General features: G+C 43.3%; 1 protein-coding gene and 1 pseudogene across 6 annotated transcripts; both read right to left on the bottom strand.

Annotated features, from left to right (window-relative positions):
• Positions 1-98: 98 nt before the first annotated feature.
• Positions 99-20595, bottom strand: ZNF19 (zinc finger protein 19). Of its 6 annotated transcripts, none has more exons than XM_043599609.1 (5): positions 20489-20595; positions 9875-9939; positions 6572-6698; positions 5912-6025; positions 99-1588 (listed from the first exon to the last, which is right to left on the bottom strand). In XM_043599609.1, exons 2-5 carry the CDS (start codon positions 9905-9907, stop codon positions 486-488), a joined length of 1377 nt encoding a protein of 458 aa, XP_043455544.1. In that variant the 5' UTR covers positions 9908-9939; positions 20489-20595; the 3' UTR covers positions 99-485. The 6 variants fall into 6 exon arrangements, with proteins under 6 accessions (XP_043455544.1, XP_043455548.1, XP_043455545.1 ...); XM_043599613.1 differs by lacking the exon at positions 20489-20595 and adding an exon at positions 12040-12356 and having other exon boundaries at positions 6572-6784; XM_043599610.1 differs by lacking the exon at positions 20489-20595 and adding an exon at positions 12040-12356.
• LOC122494431 lies at positions 16578-24058 on the bottom strand (annotated as a pseudogene).
• Positions 24059-24262: the final 204 nt, after the last annotated feature.

Genomic DNA, 24262 nt, shown 5'->3' with positions numbered 1-24262 from the left:
TTGTTATCCCTGAAGATTTTTGTTATGCTGGTAAGGCTCTGTTGCAAGGAAAGAAAACCTACCCTAAACTTGCTTGAACAACAAAGAAACACAACAGAACAAAAACAAAGCTAAATGTATTGGTTACTGGAATCAAAAAAACCCAGATGTATTTCTGGCTTCAGATATGATTTAACGCAGTTGTTCAAACAGAAGATTCCAGGGTGATTGCTCTTCAACTCTGATTCTTCTTTGACTCTGTTAACTTTATTCTGTCTCCACAAGAATCTAAGACTTCCTCTCCGCTGTAAGACTAAGGAAAAAAAGAAGAGCATTTCTTCCTATTAATTCTTACCAAGTCCTGGGGCTCTAACTGGACCATTGTGGGCAAACTACTGACATCTGAACCAATAACTATAGCTTAGGGGAAGGAATCTGTGGCCAGGCCTGTGTCACACATCCCACTAGAGTGGAAGATGAAATCCAAAAGGAAATTTAGTGTACTATTACCAGTAAAAGGGGGTGAAAAATTCTGGGAGGCCAAAATGACAAATGTCCAGGACAGGTTTCTCTCCGGGGTAGACATGTTCATGATGACCTAGCTTGGAAGAAGTCCTAAAGGTTTTTTCATACTTGACACACTCATAGGGTTTCTGGCCAGTATGGATTCTTTGATGCTGAAGAAGATTTCTTTTGCTAGTGAAGACTTTTCCACACTCAGCACATAAAGAGGAAGACTCCTGAATATGGATCCTTAGATGCCTTTTTAATTGTTCCTGAGCACTAAAGCCTTTTCCACAATCTACACAGTCAAAGCGTTTCTCTATACTGTGGACTCTCTGGTGCCGAGTTAGTTTCGTATGAAAATTGAAGGCCTGCCCACATATTTTACAAGAATAAGGCTTTTCCCCTGTGTGAATACGTTGATGTTGGCTAAGATGAGAAGTCCTTCCAAAGCTTTTGCCACATTCATTACATTCATAGGGTTTCTCTCCAGTGTGGATTTTTTGATGTCGAAGCAGTGGTGAATTACCAACAAAAGCTTTTCCACACTCATTACACTCATAAGGTTTCTCCCCAGTGTGGATTCTCTGATGTATAACAAACTCAGAACTACTGGTAAAACTATTTCCACACTCTCCACAGAGATAGGGTCTGTCTCCACTGTGGATTCTCTGATGCCTGATCAGATTTGCATTATCATTAAAGGCTCTTCCACATTCTTCACACTGATAGGGTTTCTCTCCAGTGTGGATTCTCTGGTGCCGGATTAATGAAGAATTGCCATTAAAGGCTTTTCCACACTCATTACACTCAAAGGGTTTCTCCCCGGTGTGAATTCTCTGGTGTCTAACAAAGTAAGAAAAATAACTGAAGCATTTCCCACACTCCTCACATATGAAGGGTTTCCTTGCACAGTGGATTCTTGGAGCCTTTCCTTTAATATTTTTTACTGTGGAGATTTCCTGGTGTTTCTCCAGTTCACTGGTTTCTAGCAAGTTGGTTCCCTGAAGAACACTCTTCTGCAAACCATGTGACAACATGACATCTCTTTCTTCAGAAATTCCCTGTGTTGATGTGGACTCACTGTTAATGTTGGTCTCAGTATCTAACATAACAGAAAACACAAATGCCACCTGAGAATTATGCTAGAAACAAACTAACATCAAAAATTATAGGGCCTTTAAAACAAACAAACAAATAAATAAAAAATAAATTATAGGGCCTTTAGAGATTACAATTCCAACCCCCACATCGGACTGTTAGCAAGAACAGGCTATTAAAATGAAAGTGCCAAGTATCGCACAGAGAACAGTTGAGGAGAAACAGGGTATTGGTATACACAGCACACATTAGATTGCTTCCTAAGCTTTTCCAGACTCCATATTTTTTTAATGACTTCTCTCTAGTGTGTTTAATCTTCTGACCTTATCATAGTAATAGGCCTACAAAATATCAAAGGCAAAGGGCCCAAGAGCAAGTGGTGACCCTGGGGCTGGCAAGTGCAAGAGAACAGAGTCAGGATACAAAGGTGATGCATGAACTGTTCTTTTAAAAAATTCATACCCTGCAAATGTCCCAAAAGACTGGAGACACTGAGCATTAAAGGCACCAGGCTGTGGCAAGACAAAGAAAAAAATCACACTCAGAGGTTCTTAACTGCAGGACATCACCCCTAGAAGTTATTAACTGCAGGTCCATAGATGTCAATGAATACCCCAAAACTGCTGACAATTCCTGTCTTGTCATCAGACTCTCACAAAAGTCTGAATCTCAAAAATGCAGAGATTTTATATGGAAAGTGAAGAATTCAGTTTACTTAGATACATCAAGACTGCAGAGCAGTCCTTCTCATATTAGCAAAAGGAAGAGAAACAGCCACCTATAAAATGGCATTTGTGTTCCAAAAGACTGGATGCCATTTTACCTAAGTTCAAGTCAATCTATTTTATATAAAATGTTAGACTAATTTTAACATTAATCTGGGTTATCTGGGACTCATCTGCTCATTAATCAAGTTCATCCTTTGAGTGTGAGTTAAACAAGTAAGAACCCTTAGGAGGAAAGCAGTGGGAGAGGAGATGTCAGAGACTGAAGCAAATGGGAAAACCAGTAGTCTGGGAAAGGGTGATCATGACAACGGAGATCTGGTGGTCTGCTCTCATACCCTGCCTCCTTCTTGCTATAAAACCAGGACTGAGCAATCAATGACCAAAACACTCTATTTTCCTGCTACCTCATACTCTGCAATTCATCTGAATCAAGTTCCCCATAGCAGTTCTTCTAAGCAACCACATTCCTAGGGTCTCTAGCCATTACCCCCACCTTCCTGATGAAAGAACACAACTGCCCAGATGCAGTGGCCTCAATGTCTTTCCCTTCCACTTCCACACCCACTAGTCCCAAGCCATCCACTGCCCTCTCAAGTCACACTTCCCAGTCACCCCAATGCCATGTCTTCCCCTTCCCCTGCTACACTACTCTACCAGCTATATCATCCCTCCTTTTCATCACCAACCTCCTTCTGCAGATCCTCAAATCCACTTGACCTGAACAATCTTCCCTTCACATCCAGCTTTTCTTATAGTAGTGTTTAAGCAAACTGCCTACTCATTAGTTGAGAAATTGACATCATGTCAATTTTTTAAATGAAATTCATTTTTTAAATGAAAACAATTTTTGGGGCGCCTGGGTGGCGCAGTCGGTTAGGCGTCCGACTTCAGCCAGGTCACGATCTCGCGGTCCGTGAGTTCGAGCCCCGCGTCGGGCTCTGGGCTGATGGCTCAGAGCCTGGAGCCTGTTTCCGATTCTGTGTCTCCCTCTCTCTCTCTGCCCCTCCCCCGTTCATACTCTGTCTCTCTCTGTCCCAAAAATAAATAAAAAACGTTGAAAAAAATAAATAAATAAATAAATAAATAAATAAATAAATAAATAAATAAAAACAATTTTTTAAATGAAATACACTAGCCTAACATAGAACAGTATTCACGTACATTGCAATGCCAAGGTAAATGTTGTTTCTTGATACTCCAGTCTCAGAGTACATAGTGAGGGTTTTGATGTAAAATGTAATACCCCATTAAGCTCATAATAAAAGTTTGACAAACATTTGATATACTTATATTCCGTTTCTAAACTTACCAAAATAAACTTATCTAAAGTGCTGCCTCAATTTTTTCATCTCCTACTCCCTCCCTCTGTGCAAAATACCTATCCTGAAACTCCTACCTCTGGCTTCAGTTCCATGTTCCCTCATAGGGACCCTCCTCTGCCTATTTTCTCTTCCCTCTCTCTCAACAAAATTAAATAACCCTTAACATTTAAGATTCAGCCCTTTGTTCTCTCTGGGTGTCATTTCAATTAAAACTCTGGTAGAGTACACTTGCATCTACATCTGTAGACCTGACCTTTATCTCAGACTCTACACTTGCCTTCTCCATGGCCTGCTCTGGCCATCCACTTATACATATTCTAAAGGAACCTCAGACTCTACGCTCACATCTGAATTCACACGAATTAAAAAGCTCCTGGGGCACCTGGGTGGCACAGTCGGTTAAGCGTCCGACTTCAGCCAGGTCACGATCTCGCGGTCTGTGAGTTCCAGCCCCACATCAGGCTCTGGGCTGATGGCTCGGAGCCCGGAGCCTGTTTCCAATACTGTGTCTCCCTCTCCCTCTGCCCCTCCCCCGTTCATGCTCTGTCTCTCTCTCTGTCCCAAAAATAAATAAAAAACGTTGAAAAAAAAAAATTTTTTTTTTAAATTAAAAAAAAAAAAAAAAAAAAGCTCCTTTTATGTCATGACTTCCCAGTGTTATCTGAGTCAACTCTCCTCTTTGATGACCAAGTTTTGATAAGATCTGGTCGATTGTAGCTCCACACATACTCTTTCCTCTTTCATTTTTTTTTTTTTAACTTTTTAAGTAGGTTTCATGCCCAGCACGGCACCCAACACAGGGCTCAAAGTCATGACCCTGAAATCAAGACCTGAACTGAGATCAAGAACTGGGACGCTTAACCCACTGAGCCATGCAGGCACCCTTCCTTTTCCATTTTTGCAGTGCCACTATCCCCTATCCAATTCACTCACTCAAAAGTTAACTCTTGACATAAAGTAATAGTTTAATAAGATTTTATTCCTTCAATTTCTTTCAGACCAATCCAAAGCACATACTATGTTAATACTTTGCAAATGCAACCAAATATGGGCCTGTGTCACTAGAGGCAAAGTCACTGTGACAGGGGTCACTGCTCTTGCTGCATGATTGGTTTTACCTGCTCTGTCATTTCCTATTCCCATGCCCTAAGTTCTTTAGGATAGAGCCCTCAGGTCCACCACAAACTCTGCAATCTAGATTTTTCACACAAAGTTCGATGGGTAAGACACCCCACTATATTCATCTCCATTGCTGGCTGAGTAAAGGGGGTGAGGGTATACTGTAAACTGCCAGCCCCAAATTCTAGGAAGTCTCTCTTAGGTTTGAGGTCTAAACCTCAGGCTCTTCCACTGCTTACTAGGATAGACAAATATTCCAGAAATACCCATTTTAAAATATGCTCCCCACTGGGGCACCTGGGTGGCCCAGTCGGTTAAGCATCCGACTTCGGCTCTGGTCATGATCTCACAGTTTGTGCATACAAGCGCCGCGTCAGGCTCTATCCTGACAGCTCAGAGCCTGAAGCCTGCTTCAGACTCTGTGTCTCCCTCTCTCTCTGCCTCTCCCTGCTTGTACTCTGTCTCTCTCTCTCTCTCTCTCTCTCTCAAAAATAAACAAACATTAAAAATAAATAAATAAAATTAGGTTAAATATGCTCCCCTGGTGATTGTCCTGCATGTTAAACTGCAAAATTCTTCACAATGATTTACTGGATCCTCGATTGCTTTTCTCAAGCCAGATAATCCACCTTCTTTTTTTCCACATGGGATCCACTGTAAGAAGTCAAATTTGGCACATACAGCCTGCCACTGAAGAAGCTTACCCGAGCTTCTACATGGGAATTCCTCCAAGTTCTCCTTCTGCTGTGCTCCCACAGCCCACTACTACATACCAACACCAGTACTTAACACATTTTCCCCCCAGCTCTTTACATCTGTCTCCATAGCATGTATCATCCAGAACTTCTTAAAACAAAGCTTGGCACACGGCAAGTGCTGAAAACTGCCCTTGAAAAAATCCATCCTGTCCAAAGAAGGAGGACTACTAAAACAGGAAATGCTGAAACTCAGAAAAGAGTAATGGATTCAAAAATTGCATGAAATGATTAAGAGGAATTTGTTATCTTGATAAGAGTTAAAATAATGGGAAAAGTTTCATATTATTACCTGTTAGGAGAAATAATCCATTTTATTTAAATCCTTCCCAGCATGGTTCATTTTAAAATACACTGCTCTCTCAAGCTCTATAGGTGCCTGTTCTCAACCTGCCTCACTTACCTTCACAGATGTCTTTGGTCCTCTCTGCAGATAGGTTATCCTGTGCCTCCAGGCCCCATGGCAAATTCCCTGCCTCCAGAAGCGAGATCAGGGCAGGTCTGGGAACTTGATATCCTGAAAAGGGGAGAAAGTGGTACCTTTCAGACATATGTCTGCTGTGTCAATATAAGGAAAACCCTAAGAGCCTCCATAAGAGTAAGATCTGCAGAAGAGGGCTCAGAATTGGGGAAAGCCAAGATTCTGATAAAGAAGAAACTGAGCATTTATGACCCTTCCTACTCAAGAGTAGGTAAGTTACTGAGATCCTACAAGACATATATGTAAACACAGGGAAGGGGTCACACCCTTCCCTAGACGAACTAAGAATTTAACTCTGGCAATGGAAACTAAGTATTCCTTACTGCACAGAGCCCCTGGGAGGATGGGATGTACTCTTACCAGGGGACAGCAATTCCATACATTGGGACCAAACTGATCCAAGATCTCTCCCTATCCACCAACCTTTGAAGTGGGTCATTCAGTCTCAGCCCTGGAGCCACACACTGGAGGATACCAGAGACAACCACTCCCTTTCCACACTGCACACCCAGCCTATTAGGAGAAAACAAGGAAGGAAACAGGAAAGCATACACCTGAGTCCCAGGAGGAAAGCAACCTTACCCAGGGATGTCAAATTCCCATAATTCTCCAGCATCACACTTCTGTACAGGGCCTTCTGTCCAGGAGAAAGACCAGTCCATTCTGTCCCAGTGAAGTAGATAGCCACGTCCTCAAAGGTCACCAACTCCTACAACAAGAAGTTCCTGCTGCCCCAGAGCCAATTCTCTGACTCAGCCTGGGTACAGTATGAGGGAGGGGTCCTATTAGGGATGACTAATGAGAAAAAGTGAAAGAACTGGATGTTAGACCATTGAATGACTTTCTACAACCAAAAACCTAAAACTTCTCTAACAGAAGAGCTTCCATTAGGACATAAATTGTACTATTATAAAACACAGTAACATTTCAAAAACCTTAGAAAGCTTCCCATCAATTGAGCTTCCTAAAGCAGTTTCTTTGGTTTTGTAACTACTTTTAATCTTTTATTGTTATACCTACAAATGGACATTAGCTTCAATTGGTCTAGACACCCACTCACAGGTGGCATGTCAGGACCTGTTTTCCCCTTCACTGCCTCAGTGCCCAGCTAATCCATGTGTTCCCAGATGTGTTCATTCTGCCCCAAACCTCAAGCCTACATTAACAAGAATAATTTGATGGTTTGCTCTGATGAGCCATTCTCATCTAAGCCCCATCTGTGCTTGAAGAACTATCCTGCCTGTGCTCAAGAACGTCCAGCAGAGAAAGCTTAGTGCCGCCTGGAGCAGTCTATTCTGACAGACTTCCTGATGTGTCTTCCTGGGAGAACATACTTCTGGAATCAAATTGCTTCTGGGCAGCTCTTTTAGCTGCTTTTCTTTATACCTCCAAGACAATCTATAATAGCTTCTACCAACCAAGTCTCATGATTTTTCAACAGCCCCAGTTTCCCTTCTCTGATGGCCCTGAGGCTCTATCTTCCCAAAAAGTTCTAGCATCTGGTTTAGATCCTCTCTATACTCCTCAGACTTTGGTATCAAACTGGTTACCTAAACACGCAAAGAATATCCTCCCACCTTCTTATGCCTCAACTGATTCTGTGGATCCCCACCTTCCACTAGTCCCAGCACTGCCTCAGACTCCCTGGTGACCTAATATGTCTGACCCACCAACTACACCAAATTTATCTTCAAACCGAAACTGGCTCCTTTTCTAAATCATATAAACTAATTGGCACAGTGAGCAACAATTTTGTTTCCCTACCTCAGTTAATAGTACCAATCTCAGCCCAGACTCCACTGGAAACTTGAGATTTCACCCTAGACTAACTCACCCCCAATCACTGCTCATTTCTGGCATGCAGTTGGTAATCAGATCCTGCCAGTTTCACCGCCGAAATATTTCTACAGTCCAACTCTTCTTCACCATCACACAATCAGTACACTAGTTCAATAGCTGGGGGACACTTAAACAGCTCCAATTCCAGGCTGTCCTGCACTGAATCCATCCTCTGCCAGCACATAAAATCATCAATTTAAAATGGCTCAGGTCATGATCTCACAGTTCATGAGTTCGAGTCCTGAGTCAGGCTCTGTGCTGACAGCTCAGAGCCTGGAGCCTGCTCCAGATTCTGTGTTTCTCTCTCTCTCTGCCCCTCCCCAGCTTGCACTCTGTCTCTCTCTCACTCTCTCTCAAAAATAAACATTAAAAAAAAAAAATTGTTTTAAATGACACCCTGGGGTGCCTGAGTGGCTCAGTCAGTTAAGCGTCCAACTCTTAATTTAGGATCAGGTCATGATCTCCCGGTTCGTGAGTTTGAGCCATGCATTGGGCTGTTTGGACAGTGCGGAGCCTACTTGGGATTCTTTCTCTCCCTCTCTCTCTGTTCCTCCCCCAATTTGCGCTCTCTCTCTCTCAAAAATAAATGAACTTAAAAAAATTTTTTTTTAATGATAACCTGACCCAGTCAACTCAATGACTTAATGAGTCACCACTAACCATAACAGTGGTTCTCAAAGTGTGATCCCCAGATCAGCAGCAGCATCAAGTGAGAACTTTTTGGAAAGCAAACTGATAGGCCCCACTGGAGAGCATTTTTGCTTCAATGAGCCCTCCAGGTAAGTCTGGAGCACACTAAAATTTAAGAACCCAGGACGAGAGGATAAAGTCCAAGCTCAGGAAAATGAACTGCATCAGGTGACAGGCAGACAGTGAGAAGGAGGCACAAGACTGTACACAGAGAAACTAACTGGAATGCTCTGCTGACAAAATTCCAGAGAAGGAATGACAAACCCTGAAAGATGGAAATACAAAATACAGGACAAGTGGAAGAGATAGCAGGCAGAAGGAGCTGGACTTGGTGCCTCTCTAGAAGTGGTATCAAGGGAGAATAGGGTCAACAACTGCTCAGCAATCCGGAAACTGAGTGGTCAGGACAGTGATATGGTGGTACCAGTGACTCACCAGTACTTACAGAAGATCAGAAGAGGGTGGAAACTATATGGAAGATACTGTTTGGATTAAAGTCAGGGAGAGGGACCTGCCAGATGTCAGAAATCCAAGACTGGGACTTGGGATATGCTTCATGGATGCTAAGTCAATGGATAAGTAAATCCCAGGATGAGGAAATGGTAAAGCAACACAGCAACTTACCAGTCCAAAAGTGAACCACAACTCAAGAAATCAATTTCCTAGTCCCACAAATGTAAGGTATTTAATGTTCACTTTACAGATGAAGTCTGTTAAGACACAAAGAGTTTAACTGATTGGCTCAAGACCACTGAGGCCCGATGGGATCCCTAAATTCAGGTGACCTGCCCTAATGCAGATTTGACCTAGTGAAGATTTTCCGTATCATAGTCTGCTGCTGCCTCACCTTAGTCAGCAGCACTGACCTTAAGGAGGATATATTTTCCTTGATTGTAAAGCCCAAACTTCTTTCTTTAGAAGGACAAATACTATAGACCCCCTCTTCTTATCTTCCTCCTACCAGTCCTCTTCTCCCACCTCCTAAGAATCTTGCAACTTCATTGATCTCGATCACTCCTACTAACAGTGGATACTTCTACCATCAGCCCAAGTCCCTCATTCTCACAGATCCCTCCTTTGTGGTCCCTACTGAACCAGTTCAGCAGAGATTCTTGGAGTACAGGAGGCTGTACTTCTGATTCCCTGGACACTTTCTCCAGCCAACGCTTGTAGGACTCCTGGCTGCTCAGCCCCTCACCATCAACTTTCTCCCCAACATTCAGTCCTACTAGAAAGACTCAAGAGGTACTTTCCCGCTGATTTGGTTCTAAGAGTCTTGCCAGAATTGTCCCTCTCATAACCCATTTCCTTCAGATTAGATCTCTCGAAGGTTGCCCTGAGGGAGTCATAGCTCACCTGGTGCCAGGAGTTCAGGGGCATGGCTGCCATCACCTGGGCTCCCTCTCAGTGAAGGGCAGAGGCTGAGGGAAGAAACAAAGAGAACCATGAGTGAGCTTGGCCCAGTCAAAGGCTCTCCTTTAAACCACAAACCTGCTTGCCAGTAATAATACCAACCATCATTTACTGAATGCCCACTGGGTAAGTGGCATATATTTCTTCTTTCAATCCACACTATACAATGAAGTTTGAATGCTGAGGAAACAGATTTTGAAAGAGTAAGTAACTTGCCCTCAGGCACCAGAGCAATGCTGCCTGTCCTGCATAAGACATGAGTACAGGGGGAATAGGAGTACACACAAGCAAAAAACAAACAAACAAACAAACAAACAAAAAACCCCAAAGAAACAAACAAGTAAGCAAACAAACTAAAGCAAAACCTAACAAGAGGAAAAGGAAACCCAGACCTTTATTTTTTAAAAATAAACTTTTACTGAGAAACATAACAAGTTAAAAAAATAAGTTTTGGGATGTAAAATACACACCCCTTCATTCAGTCTTCACTATAATCCTCTGAATTTTCTTCTCCCCAAATGAGAAAACAAGGCTAAGAGAATAATTCTCTCTACCAAGGTCACAAGGTAGTGGATGAATGAATTTGGATTCCAAACCAGATCTGTCAGAATTCCAAAGGCCATGTTCAGTAACTACATTAAATCACTTCCAATCATAATCCCAACAGGATTTCTTTTAAAACCTGATAAAGTGATTCTGAAGTTAATATAGAAGGATAGAGTCACCGAGAAAATTCAGAAAAAGAATCAAAGGGGAAGTCTCCCTTTTCTTGGACCTTGGGGCAGGCATCTTTTTGCTCATCACTCCATTCTGGGACCCAGTGATTACCAAAACTCATTAGCAAAGGACCCTGAAAGGCCACCTCAACATGCCAAAATGGGTTATTATTTTAGTTGTACCCCCTACAGACACTGTATTCTTGCTAAGCGGTCATATTCTGCCCCAAAACCAGCATGTTCCCTAACTTCATTGCATGCTGTAATTTCCTGCTGGCCATACATTATGCCACCCTTCTTGATTTAGCCATTCTGGCCTTCTTTCCGTTCCCTCTACGATGCTAACTCGGGATCTTTATACCTGCTGTTGTCTCTGTATGAACTACTCTGCTCCAACCTTAGGATCTTTTTAACGGATACTCTCTGCCTAGGATACTCTCCAGCAGCCTGACCCTTCCCGCAGGTAATGCCAGGTCATCCTTCACATCCTCTACAAACCAAGTCAGCTCCCCATGTTAAACACTCCACTCATACTTTGTTCACTTTCCTGTATACCACGTCTCCCAGATTGAGATTATACTCTTGCATTTATTTGTGCTTTCTTCACTCAACATTTATGGTAGACTTCATTCATTCCAGGCCAAGTGTGAGATATAGTGGAGACAGGGGAAAAGGGTGTAACCCATTTTGTCATGGAGCTCAGTCTGAAGGAAAGGCACACATTAATCAAAGAATCTCATAAATAAGATAATTGTGATTACTGCCCGGGGAATCTATCCTAGATGGTTACATTTAGGGATAGGAATTAACTAGGTTAAAAACAAAAAACAAAAAACAAAAAACCATGTTCTGGAGGTGAATGGCCAGGAAGGCCGTAGCAGAGCCGAGGAGAATGTGCTGCAAAACGAGCGGATACAAGTCGCATAAGAGGACGCCATGCAGGGCGTTAGTCTTCGACCGAAAGGCAACCGGCCGCAGCCGGTGGGTTACAAACAGGTAGAGCGAACTGGTCAGATTTAATGACTACGTGACTCCCATTAAACGGAAAGCTCCCTGAAGGCGGAGCCCACGCTGGCCCCTACAACTGCATCCCGGGAACCCCGAGCACCAGCTGGCCTTCGGCTGCTAGGTCAGGAGCGGCTGGCCCAATGAGCAGGGCTCTACCGCTGCGTCTGGCGCACGGGGCGTCTCTTTTCCAACCGCCGCCTCCTTGTCCCAGAGCGGGCGCCACGGGCCGGGGCGAGCGACGGCACCCGAGCGAGGGCGGCGCTGGCCCGCGAGCGGCCTCCACTGGCCTCCTCCACGGCTTCAGGGACCAAGGCGGCAGCCTCCTCCGGCGGTGACGGGCGCGCCGCTAGCGGAGACGACCGGGCGAACGAACCCACCACTCACCTCAGAAAAGGCGCAATGTGCGGCGTGACCGGAAGCGCGTCACCGCGGGGCCGCGGGGCCCGCGCCTCACGTGCTTCCTCTCTAGGAAGCCAGAGCGCGCCGCTCAGTGGTTCTCTGGCTTCACACCCCAGGCCGGGCGGGCGGGCGCGGCTGGGACCGCGGTCCTCGGAGACCCGGTAAAGGAGAGGCAGCTGACTGGGGTTTTCCCTGATCTCTAACCGAAATGTAGCATTTCCTTCAATTATGTGTTGGCAACAAACCCCAGTACCATCAGCAGGACCGTGCCTTTGTCACCAACAGAAATCACAGATACTTTCAAATCACCTCACAGCTGATGCAGATATCTCAAAATACGAGCTATTCTCTTCTTTAATTCGAAATTACCGTCGTTGTTATTAGGGCTCACCTTTAGATCTTGTCATTTGATTTCATCACAGTGGTAGAGACACGTATATTAATTACTGTATCACAGGTTTATTTTTTAAGCCGTTTAACTGTATTTTAATATAACTAGTTTCAGAGTGGTCCACAAATGTCATCTCACTGTCAAAGAAGTAGTAAAGCCAAAAAAAAACCAAACTAAAAAAAAAACACCTGTCCTCCTTAGGGGTAAAGATCCAGTCACATTAAGAAAGACCAAGACTGTGAAGAAGGGATACTACTGCAGAACTGTTTAGGAAGTGAAAACAGTGGAGATTTTTTAAAAGATTGAATAAGATATGAGGGAGAGTGAGCAATCGATAATAGCCATAAAGTTTGCTTGACCTGATAGAGGAAGGTGTCATTAACTGAGATTTAGTTAATTCAGGAATTCAGGAAGAGGAGCTGCAAGAAGACTACAGAATTCGGTTTTAGAAATACTGAATACACATACACACTTGGCTTTATTAAAATGTAATTCACATCCCATACTAATTCATCCATCGAAAGCACAAAGCACACTCAATGGTTTTTGGTATATTCACAGAATTGTGCAACCATCGCCACAATCAATTTTAGAACATTTTCATCATTCCCAAAAACAAACTCCATAACCATCAGCATTAGCATTCATTTTCCATTTTCCTTGTGATAGGCAGAATAATGTTCCCCTCAGGGGCACCTGGGTGGCCTGGTATGTTAGGTTATGTGACAAAGAAGCATTAGGTTGCAGATGGAATTAAGATTACTTATCAGCTGATTTAAAATAAGATTATCCCAGGACACCTGGGTAGCTCAGTGGGTTAAATGGCCAACTCTTGGTTTTCCCTCAGGTCATGATCTCATGGTTCGTGAGTTCAAACCCCACATCAGGCTCTAGGCTGACAGCATGGAGACTGCTTAGGATTTTCTCTCTCTCCATCTCTCTCTGCTCCTCCCCCTCCCCCACATGTGTGCGCGCACACACTCGCGCTCTCTCTCTCTCTCTCTCTCTCAACATAAATAAGCATTAATAAATAAGTAAGATAAGATTATCCTGGATTATCCAGATGGGCCCAATGTGATGAGTCCTTAAAAGTGGGAGAGGTCACTGGAAGAGAGAACCACAGAGGGGACAGAGAATGAGAAACTAGTCTTATCATTACTGGCTTTGAAGCTGGAGGAAAAGAGCCATGAATCAAGAAAACTAGGTGATCTCTAGAAACTGCAAAAGTCAAGAAAATAAAGTTTCTTCTGGGGTGCCTGGGTGGCTCAGTTGGCTAAGCATCTGGCTCTTAGTTTCAGCTCAGGTCACAATCTCACAGTTTGTGAGTTCAAGCCCCACATCGGGCTCTGTGTGGGCTCCACATTGAGAGTGCAGAGCCTGCTTGCGGTTCTCTCTCTTCCCCTCTCCCTTTTTCTCTCTAAAAATGAACACTAAAACAAAGAAAACAAAGTCTCTCCTTAGCCAACACTTGGAATTTAGCCCCATGAAACCCATTTTGGACTTCTGACTTCTAGAACTGTAAGATAAATTAATAAATAGAATAAATGTGTGTTGTCTTAAGCCAACGTTCATGGTAATTTGTTATGCTAGCAACATAAGATTAACACATCCCCAGTGTGAGGTCTTCCTCCATTCCTAGACAACCACTCATCTACTTTCTGACTCTACAGAAAGACTTACCTATTTTGGGCATTTACATCATGTAAATATCCATTAAATCTGGACATAAAACAAAAAAAAGTCTATATTGGGAATGCAAGCTGGTGCAGCCACTCTGGAAAACAGTATGGAGATACCTCAAAAAACTAAAAATAGAACTACCCTATCACCCAGCAATTGCACTACTAGGCATTTATCCACAGGATACAGGAATGCTGTTTCGAAGGGACACATGCACCCCAATTTTTATAGCAGCACTATCCACAGTAGCCAAAGTATGGAAAGAGCCCAAATGTCCATCGATGGACGAATGGATAAAGAAGATGTGGTATATATATACAATGGAGTATTACTCGGCAATCAAAAAGAATGAAATCTTGCCATTTGCAATGACGTGGATGGAACTGGAGGATATTATGCTAAGTGAAATTAGTCAGTCAGAGAAAGACAAAAATCGTATGACTTCACTCATCTGAGGACTTTAAGAGACAAAACAGATGAACATAAGGGAAGGGAAACAAAATAATATAAAAACAGTGAGGCGGACAAAACAGAAGAGAATCATGGAGAACAAACTGAGGGTTACTGGATGGGTTGTGGGAGGCGGGGTGGGCTAAATAGGTAAGGGGCACTAAGGAATCCCCTCCTGAAATCACTGTTGCACTATATGCTAACTAATTTGGATGTAAATTATAAAAATAAATAAATAAAAGCACAACAAATGTATACTCTAAAAAAAAAAAGTCTTTATTGTTGATAATTTTATTATTGTTTACAATAATGGAAACCTATATGTTCAGTGGCAACACTTGGGAAGAGCTGGATTTTTTTGCATGGGGGAGGGGGCTGCTATACTTTTAAACTGCACAAACTCTCAACAACAACAAAGAATACCCCAGTGAGGAGAAATGTTTCAATTATCTCTGGTAAATGGCCATCACAGAGAAGCAGTGTGATTTTAGTTGTATTTTGAAGTGCTTTGGACAAACCACATACTGTGGCTAGAAGATGCCTTCTAGCAAGGCTTGAACTTAGGTGCCTGTTTCTCCATAATATTTTATTGATTTTTATACAAGTTTTGGTTTTTTTTCAAATCATTTAGTAATTCTATCAAGACTATTCTAGCAGTGAATGCCAGGTGAACAAGTACTGTCACAGGTGACTCCTGGGGAAGAATCAGCAGTTAAACAGTGTTGCCTATTGCCCGCATAGTCACTCACATTTTATAAGTCTGAGTGCATACTACTCTGGTCTCTTGATATTTAGAGAGAAATTTACTAGAATTTTGCATATGAATTTCCCTGACCAAGACTCTAATCCAATGTCCTTAAGACCTTTGTATGAGGAAAAGCTAGCCATCCTGAAATCTTCTTTTTGCTTAAATAGTCAGTAATTTCCACTCCCAGTTGTCTAGTCTCTTGGTGAGTCTTCAGGGTTAATAAATAGCTAATCGGTGCAGGCCTATTGTACCACCTACAAGAAAATGTATACTCATCATCAAACATAATTATCTTAAAGCTTCAGCCACTCCTCAGATTCCACTGGGAGCCACCTTCTCCCCTGGTCACCTCATGACCTGAATACCCAGCTCTCCCTCTAACTCCCTTGTTACCTGTCTTTAACAGCACTGCAAGATCAGGGGACCCGGGTTATAGTGTGTGATCATGGCACATTTGCTGTTATTCCTGACTTTAAAGTAGGGGGGAAAATATCAACTTCCCTCCCAGCTCTCTAAAAAGCCTAGGACTGAAGTTCTAGTGGGACTTCAATTTCATGCACGAAGTCATTTTTGCCTTGGCTACCCAAAAACGTACAGCTAAACTCAATGTTTTGTCGCAGTGTCTACAATGAGAGAGGATTTGATGTGGATTACTTCCCTACAGCTGAAAACATACCGAACAGTGATGGAAAGAATGCCTTCCTTCCAAGATTGAGCACAAAGCAGGTATGTCTGCTCTTACCACTACTATTCAACACCATACTGGGAGTCCTAACAAGTGCAAGAAGGCCAGAAAAAGAAAGAAAGGGAATAGATTGAAAAGGAAGAAATAAAACTGCTACTATTTGCAAGAGGACAAAACTGCCCACAGAGAAAATCCCAAAGAATCTACACAATCTCCTAGAATGAACAAGTGAGTTTAGCAAGGTCACAGAATCAAAGTCAAGGTACAAAAAAGAAAAAAACCAATTGTTGGAAACTGAAATTTCTTTTTTCTTTTTTTTTTTGGTGGAGAACGTGGGCATCGATCCCACCACCTCTCGCATGCCAAGCGGGAAACTGAAATTTCTGATAATAAAATTTGCTACAATACAATTTTAATAAATTTTCAAAAATAGTACCATTTACAACGCCACACAAAAAAATCATGAAATATTTAGGTATAAATCTAACAAAACATGTCTAAGATACACCTGCTGAGAACTACAAAATAATGACAAATGAAAACACTTAATAAATAGAGAAACACAACAATTGTTGAGTGAGGGAAGAGTAGCTTTCCAAAAAAAGGAAGGCAGTAATTACCATGAAAAGGGGGTAAAAAATGCTGGGAGGCCAAAGGAACCAAGGTCCAGGACAGGCTTCTCCCTAGGGTGGGCATATTCAAGATGATGTAGCTGAGAGGAAGTCCTAAAGGTTTCCCCACACTTGAGACACTAGTATGATTTCTCTCCACTGTAGATTCTCTGATGCCGACTTAGTGTTGACTTAACAGTGAAAGTTTTTCCACACTTCTTACCCTCATAAGGTTTCTCCCCAGTGTGGATTCTCTGGTGTATAACCAACTCAGAACTACTGGGGAAGCCATTTCCACACTCCTTGCAGAGATAAGGTCTGTCCCCACTGTGGATTCTTTGGTGCCTGATTAGATTGGCACTATTCTTGAAGGCTTGCCCACATTCTTCACACTGATAGGGTTTCTCTCCAGTGTGGATTCTCTGGTGCCGAATTAATGAAGAATTGCCATTAAAGGATTTCCCACACTCCTCACATGGGTAGGGTTTCTCCCTAGGGTGGATTCTCTGGTGTCTAACATAGTAAGAAAAAAAGCTGAAGCATCTCCCACATTCCTCACATCTGAAGGGTTTCCTTGCACAGAAGATTCTCTCATCCTTTCTTTTAATATTTTTCGTTGTGGAGATTTCCTGGTGTTTCTCCAGTTCACATGTTCCTGGAAATTCATTTTCCCGAGAAACACTCTGTAGCAGCCCATGTGATATCATCACATTTCTTTCTTCAGAAATTCCCTGTGTTGATGTGGACTCACTGTCAGTGTTGGTCTCAGCATCTGACATGAGAAATGGAAGACACATGCCACCTGAGAATTATACTAGAAACAACAGCGCACTGAAATTATAGGACCTTTAGAGATTACTATTCCAACGTGTAGCCTGCCAGAAATATAAACCTATTAAACTGGAAGAGCTAAATATGACAGAGGCCGAAAATAGAAGCTGTGGAACAGGAAATGAGATTTTGAACCCAGGTCACTACACTTTCCAACAATGAAGACTACTTCCTAAGCTTCTCCAGACCTTCATGTCCCTATTAACTTGTGACTTCATAGTACTTAAATGCTTGAAAATGCTCATGGAAGAAGCAGCACGGGATCTAAGAACAAGAGGCAACACCTGATGGGCTACAAGAGTTGAGTGTATGCCATCTAACTGTTAGAAATGGCTGCGTGTGTGCTGTTGTTGGGACTCAAAACGTGTCTGCTCAGCTAGTCGGAAAGGGGACAACTTGCTTTGAGGCAGGAGACTGCACAATGCCCCCTTTTTCATAGTGAGGAACAGGAAAACCTCAGGTGAGAAACAGACAACAATAACAGCCTGTCCAGTGACATTTGTATTTCCAAAGACTGGAAGATGACATTTTAATTAAGTTTGTTAAAATTCGATCCATTTCTTTTAAAACTTTGAGTTCAATTTCATATTTAAGTGTTGATCTTTATCAACCTGTACACTTGTTAATTAAACATTAGTATGCTAAAAGCAGATATTAGCATTTTTGTGCCTTTTGCACAATAAAATTATGTGCAGAATGCTTGTTTATCTTTCCTTTTCTTTACAAATTAGCTGTCCTTGATCTTAAACCACTAGAACATAAGCTTCAGGAGAGCAGGGGCTTTGTTTTCTTTCTTGCTGTATCCTGGGTGTCTTGAGCAATTCTTGGCACACAGTAGGTACTAAATAAATAAAATAAATGATTGAATAACTGCTACTCTGTATACACAAGCATACAACTTATATACTGCAATAATAAAATTATTATGGCTCAAAAATAATTGTATCTATGTTATAATGGCTGATCTACTTGTTTTGGTTAATATTTCCCTTTTTCAAAATGTTTTTTAAGATTATTTATTTATTTTGAAAGAGAGAGTGAGCGGGGAAAGTGCAAAGAGAGAGTGAGAGAGACAATTCCAAGCAGGCTCCACGCTGTCAGCACAGAGCCTGAGGCAGGGCTTGAACTCACCAACCATGAGATCCTAACCTGTTCCCAAACCAAGAGTCAGATGCTTAAGTGACTGAGCCACGCAGGTGCCCCTGAGAAGTTCTATTTTAATAGGGAGTGGGGGTTATCTACCAAGTTCTCTGTGTGTGTGAATTTGAGTGGGCTTCTTCAGAAGGGAAGTGCTGCAACACAGGAACAAGGAGACAGATGAAACTGTGAACAGCAAAATAATCTGAAGCACAGTGACCAGAATATTGTGGAGCCTGGAAGTCAATTCTCAATTTCTCTTGCTGTTTGGTAAAAAGCAAGTGTCACATTATCCAGATTAGAATAACAGATGACAAGGAAACACTTCTCCTTCCCTGACACCCTAGAACCCTATCATTCGACTGATCAGGTTCCCCACAGCAGTTCTTCCAAGCAATCACAACTTTCCCTAAAGCCCCACCTGCTCCCTTACCTAACTCTCCAGTCACTGCCACCTCTTCCTCACTGGGAAAACCAAGATGGCCTCAAAGGTGCTCCTCAACCTCCTCGAGCTCCACTCCCACACGGTGGCGCCCATTTCCCACCTTCCCTTTAGGGCTGCACCTCTCCTCTCCGGGCAGCTCTTCCCACTCCTCTAGCGGAGCTCAGCAGGTACTTCCTCTCCCTTCTCCCCTTTCACTTCTTACTTTCGCTATTCAGGTCCAATGGAGGGTAGTTATCTTTCCCAGACTAGCTTGATTTTTCTTTTTAATTGGCTGAGAACCACTAGTGGGTCATGAAATAGATGTAGTGGATTGTGAGCAGAAATCTTTCACTCAAAAATAAAAATATTTTATTTAACCCAATATATCCAAAATACTGTTTCAACATAAAGTCAACATGAAAATTATAAATGAGATCATTTATACTTTTTTTGTACTAAATCTTCAAAATATGGTATTTTATACTTTTAGGACATTTCACCTTGAATTAGCCCCCCTTCAAGTGCTTAAGAGTAATTTAATAAAGCACACATAGCTAGTGGCTACCATGTTAACAACACAGAAGTCAACAAAAGGAAGTCCTACTTAGGCTTTCAGTCCTAAGCCTCATGTTCTTTTTCTTTTTAAAGTTCATCTATTTTGGGGGGTGGGTTGGGGCAGAAAGTGAGAGAGACTCCCAATCAGGCTCTATGTTGACTACTGATCAACAAAGAGCCCGACGCAGGGCACCCCCTAAGCCACATGTTCTTGAACGCTAACTTAAAAAGAAGAATAAATGCTCACAGGTGGACCTCAGAAATATCCATTTTAAAATAACACTCCCCAGGTAATTCTCCTGCACATCAAACCATGAAGCTCTTCACAATTTTATGGTGATATACATGATTAGGGTGTAGTGATATCTCACTGTGGTTTTAAACTGCATTTTCCTAATGGCTAATGTCAAGCATCTTTTCATTTCTGTGTTCTCTTTGGTGAAACATCTCTTCATACCCTTCACACATTTTCTAACCGCCTGTTTGTTTTTATTGCTGAATTTGAGAGTTGTTTATATACTCCAAATTCTAGTCCTTTTCCAGATATTATGCCAGAAATTATATTGGATCTTTTATTATTCCCTTCCTCCAGCCAGACTATCTTCCCTTCCCACTCCTTCTGCAATGCATTCTTACATGCTGAACACAGAACACATGGCCTGCCACTGAAGGAGTGTTACCTGATCTTCTAAGTGAGAAGTCCTCTAACCTCTCCTGCTGTGTCCCACAGCCTGCTGCGTATATACCACCAGCACTTAACACATTCTCTCTGTTTTAGCTCTCTACATCGGTCTCCATAACTAGTATCCTCCAGAGCTTCTCCAAGAAGTTCCATTTTGGCACACAGCAAGTGCTCTAAAACTTGCAAACCATGCATCTAACAAAGGACTGTGGTTGATGGTTCTAAACCTGCCTCACCTACCTTGACCGACATCATTGGTACTCTCTGCAGGTAGATCATCCTGTGTCTCCAGGCCCCAAGACAAATCCCCTTCCTCCAGAAGTGACATCAGGGCAAGTCTGCAAACAGGGTATCCTGCAAAGGAGGAAGAAAATGGTGCTGGAGGGGAGTTTGCGTTAGTGCTCCTGAGGTACCCTGTAACCTTGTGTCTACAGTCAGAGGAGGAAACCCCAAAGCAGCTCAGTAAGGATAAGGCCCACAGAAGTGGGATGGAGGCTGAGGAATTTTTGATCAAGAGGAAACTAAGCATTTGTGACCTCTTCGTAAAAAACCATGCAGAGTTTGTCCGTGAGATCCTGTAAGACATTGCAAGCACGGAAAAGCAATGAGGGATGTCTTCCTTAGGTCACAGGGAGAGCTGAAGGCATGAACTTCAACAGAGGATGTTTCTTTCCCACAGTGCCCTCCACAGAAGCCCTATGATGGGAACTGTTCTCACCAGAGAATGGCCAAACCCACATTAGACCCAAAGTAACCTCAGACTTCCCCCTCCATCCCTGCCTGACATATTCTGGGGCTGAGGGTTTAGGAATTTTTGCCCCTGCAAATATGTGAAAGGTTGTGAGATTCGTGTCACAATCCACCCTACCCTTGTCCAATGAGTCTGAGTCCCAAAGGCAAAGTGGCCTTACCCAGGGAAGTTAAGTTCCCATAATTTGTCAGCATCACTTCCCTGTACAGATCCCTTTGTGCAGAAGAAAGGCCAGCCCATTTTGTCCGGGTGAAGTAGATAGCCAATCCTCGAAGGTCACCACCTCCTAAAACAAGAGGTTCCTGCTGCACCAGAGCCAATCCTCTGGCTCAGAGCCAGAGTGTGGGGCCCAAGGGACAGTGTAGGGGCTGAGGGAGAGTCCCGTGATGGACAGGAAATGAGGAGTGACAGGACACAGCCCTGAGTGCTGATGAATGACCACACCTACAGCCAGCAACTCCAAGACTGCCTTCACTATCAGAGCTTCTTCTAACTGCACATGAGACTATTACAAGAGACAATGTCACAACACAGAAAACTAAAACAGAATATCCTTTACAAATTCACCCTCCTGAAGTAAACCCTCATCATTTCTGCACATGCTCTTCTGGTCTTTCAGATACTTCATGAACAGATGATTGGACTCCAACTGTACCTCTCATGGGTGACATCCCTCAATGTCCCTGCTACCTGTCCTCACTTTACTGATGAGAGTCCAGCCCATCCATCCTGCTCTCTGAACTTACCCAGAGTCCTGCTGTGTGTCCACATCTGTCTTCCCTACCCCAATCCTCACACCCACCTACTGGAACAGTCATGGTTTGTCAGAAAGGGCCCTGTTCCCTGAAACCTTCACCTGATGCACAACCTGGCTGTGCCACCACCCCTCCACCCTTAACAAAAGGGGGCTGTGCTGCCCCTGCTTGAGCCCCTCCAGCAGAAAGGACTCTGGTGTTGGAAGAGCATCCTCACCTCCAGGGAGTCTTCCTAGGACAAAGTGTTTCCTGATTCTAACTGCTTCTAGGTGGCTCTTTGGCTATCTCTCTTTATATTTCTCAAATATTATGTCCTCCATCAACCAAAATGCCTACCAGCCCAAAGTCTTCCTTCTCAGACACCACCAATGTGGTCCTTCTCGTCTCCCTGGTGCCTTCCCCTTGTGGACATGATCCTCCCTCCAAGGTCTCACATGGTCCTGGCATCAGTCACATGCCTGCCTCAGATGCCCTAGTGATCTACATGTCAGTTATGTTCCTGACATGTCCAATTCTGAACTCGTCACCCTCCCTAAAATGGCTACTTCTAATTCATATGACCTGCCTAGTACAAGGAGAAACAAACACTAAGTGCTCAAACCTGATGCTGGTCATTATCTTGATCCTCTGTCTCAATCAGTAGCACCACTTTCAGCTTGGTCTTCCTGGCTGGAAACCTGAGCATCATTCTCAACTATCCCCCTAGTCACTGCTTAGTTCTGGTAAGCAATCAGCAATCAAATGCTGCCAATTCTATCCCCTAAATATTTCTTGGATCTGATGCCTATGCAATATCATTAATCACCACATAATTCAAGTCCTCAGCAACTGTCCTTTGGACCAAGGCAATGGTCCCTAACTCCAGGTTTATCACCCAAGTCCACCTTCTGTCCAACACCTATTACAATCTTTGTAAAATGCCAATCTGACTTCAACTCTCTGGGTTAAAGCTCTTAGATGGATCATCATACAACAACAAACTCAAATTCAAGAACCTGAGCCTGAGCTCTATAGGCAATAAATGTCAGATGACAAGAAAGCCCAAGACAAGACAAAGGAAACTATTGACAGGCTCTGCTGACAATATCCAGGAAGGGGATGATAAAATCAGGAGAACCATACAAAGAAGAGAGAAATGGTTGCTGAGACAGGAAAAACAGGATTTGGATTGAATGGACAAGGTGACAAAGGAGACTGAACAGTCAATAATGACTAAAAATCTAAAAATGGTGACCAGGGATGGTGGCATGGGGATACTAGCAATTGGCAGAAGTGCAGGAGGAATGGGAGGGGCAAGGGATACAATGAGTTGTGCTTTGATGTGTTGAGATTAGGCTTCCAGGCAAAGCGATATTAGCCAAAAGGAACCCACAGACAATGGATGATCTGAGAACGGTACTTGGGATAAGATCACAGTGCTGAGATGTGACATAGAGAAGTCCCAAGAAGACAGAGCCCATCAAGCAGCACTCAACAACCCACCACGCTGCAGAGCTGAAAGGCACCTGGCAGAATCTTTTTCCCTAACCTGGAATGAATAGCATTCCTGCCATCCGACAGATGAGGTCAGCTGAGGCACAAAGAGGTCAAGTGATTAGCTCAAAGTTACAATGCCCTGGAGGGCTGATGGGGAAATTACTCTGAAATTTCCTATCACCTAGTACCACGTTTCATATTGCAGCATGCTGCTTCCCTCAACTGACTCTCAAGACAGACACGCATTAAAAAAAAGAGAGAGAGAGAGAGAGAGAGAGATAGACATTCACGTGCCCTTCCTGAACCAATTCTTTTGTCACTGATCCTGAACCCCCAACTTCGCTCTTTTTGGAAGACAAATGGTATAGGCCCCCTTCTTTTCTTCCTCTTACCATCCCTCTGGTCCTGCCTCCCAAGAACCTTGCAACCTTGTTAATCTTGAACACTCCCACCAAACACTGGATATCTCCACCATCAGCCTGAGTCCCATATCTCACGGATCCCTCTGTGGGGGTCCCTACTGAACCTGGGGGCCCTCCAGCTCAGCAGAGATCCTGGCAGTGCATGAGGCTGTACTTCTGATTCCTACTCTCTCTAGCCATCTCCAGCCATTGTTTCCTGCACCCTGGAGTCTCAGTCTGTCATCATCAGCTCTCTCCCCGAGCATCCAGTCCCACTGTGAGGATGAACAGGGGCATCTGCTTTGGCTCTAACGCTTTTGCCAGAATTGACCCTCTTATCTCTCATTTCACTGAAATAAGATTTCTTGAAGGATCTGAGGGAGTCTCAGCTCACCTGGTGCCAGGCCTTCAGGCGCATGGCTGCCATCACCTGAGCTCCCTCTCAATGAAGGGCGGGAGCTGAGGGAAGAAGAAGAGAACCAAGAGTGAGATTGACCCAAGCAGTGACTTTCCTTTAAACTTGCAAACCTGCATTAGCTGCTAATAACAACTGACATTCACTCTACCTTGCAATGTGCCAGCTTCAGAGCTCAGCACTTTCCATTCATTATAGTACTAGCAGATATGTAAA

Source organism: Prionailurus bengalensis, chromosome E2, assembly GCF_016509475.1.
Source record: "Prionailurus bengalensis isolate Pbe53 chromosome E2, Fcat_Pben_1.1_paternal_pri, whole genome shotgun sequence".
Classification (NCBI taxonomy): Eukaryota; Metazoa; Chordata; class Mammalia; order Carnivora; family Felidae; genus Prionailurus; species Prionailurus bengalensis.
The sequence above is the reverse complement of the archived record's forward strand: the minus strand, read 5'-3'. Positions and strand labels throughout refer to the sequence as shown.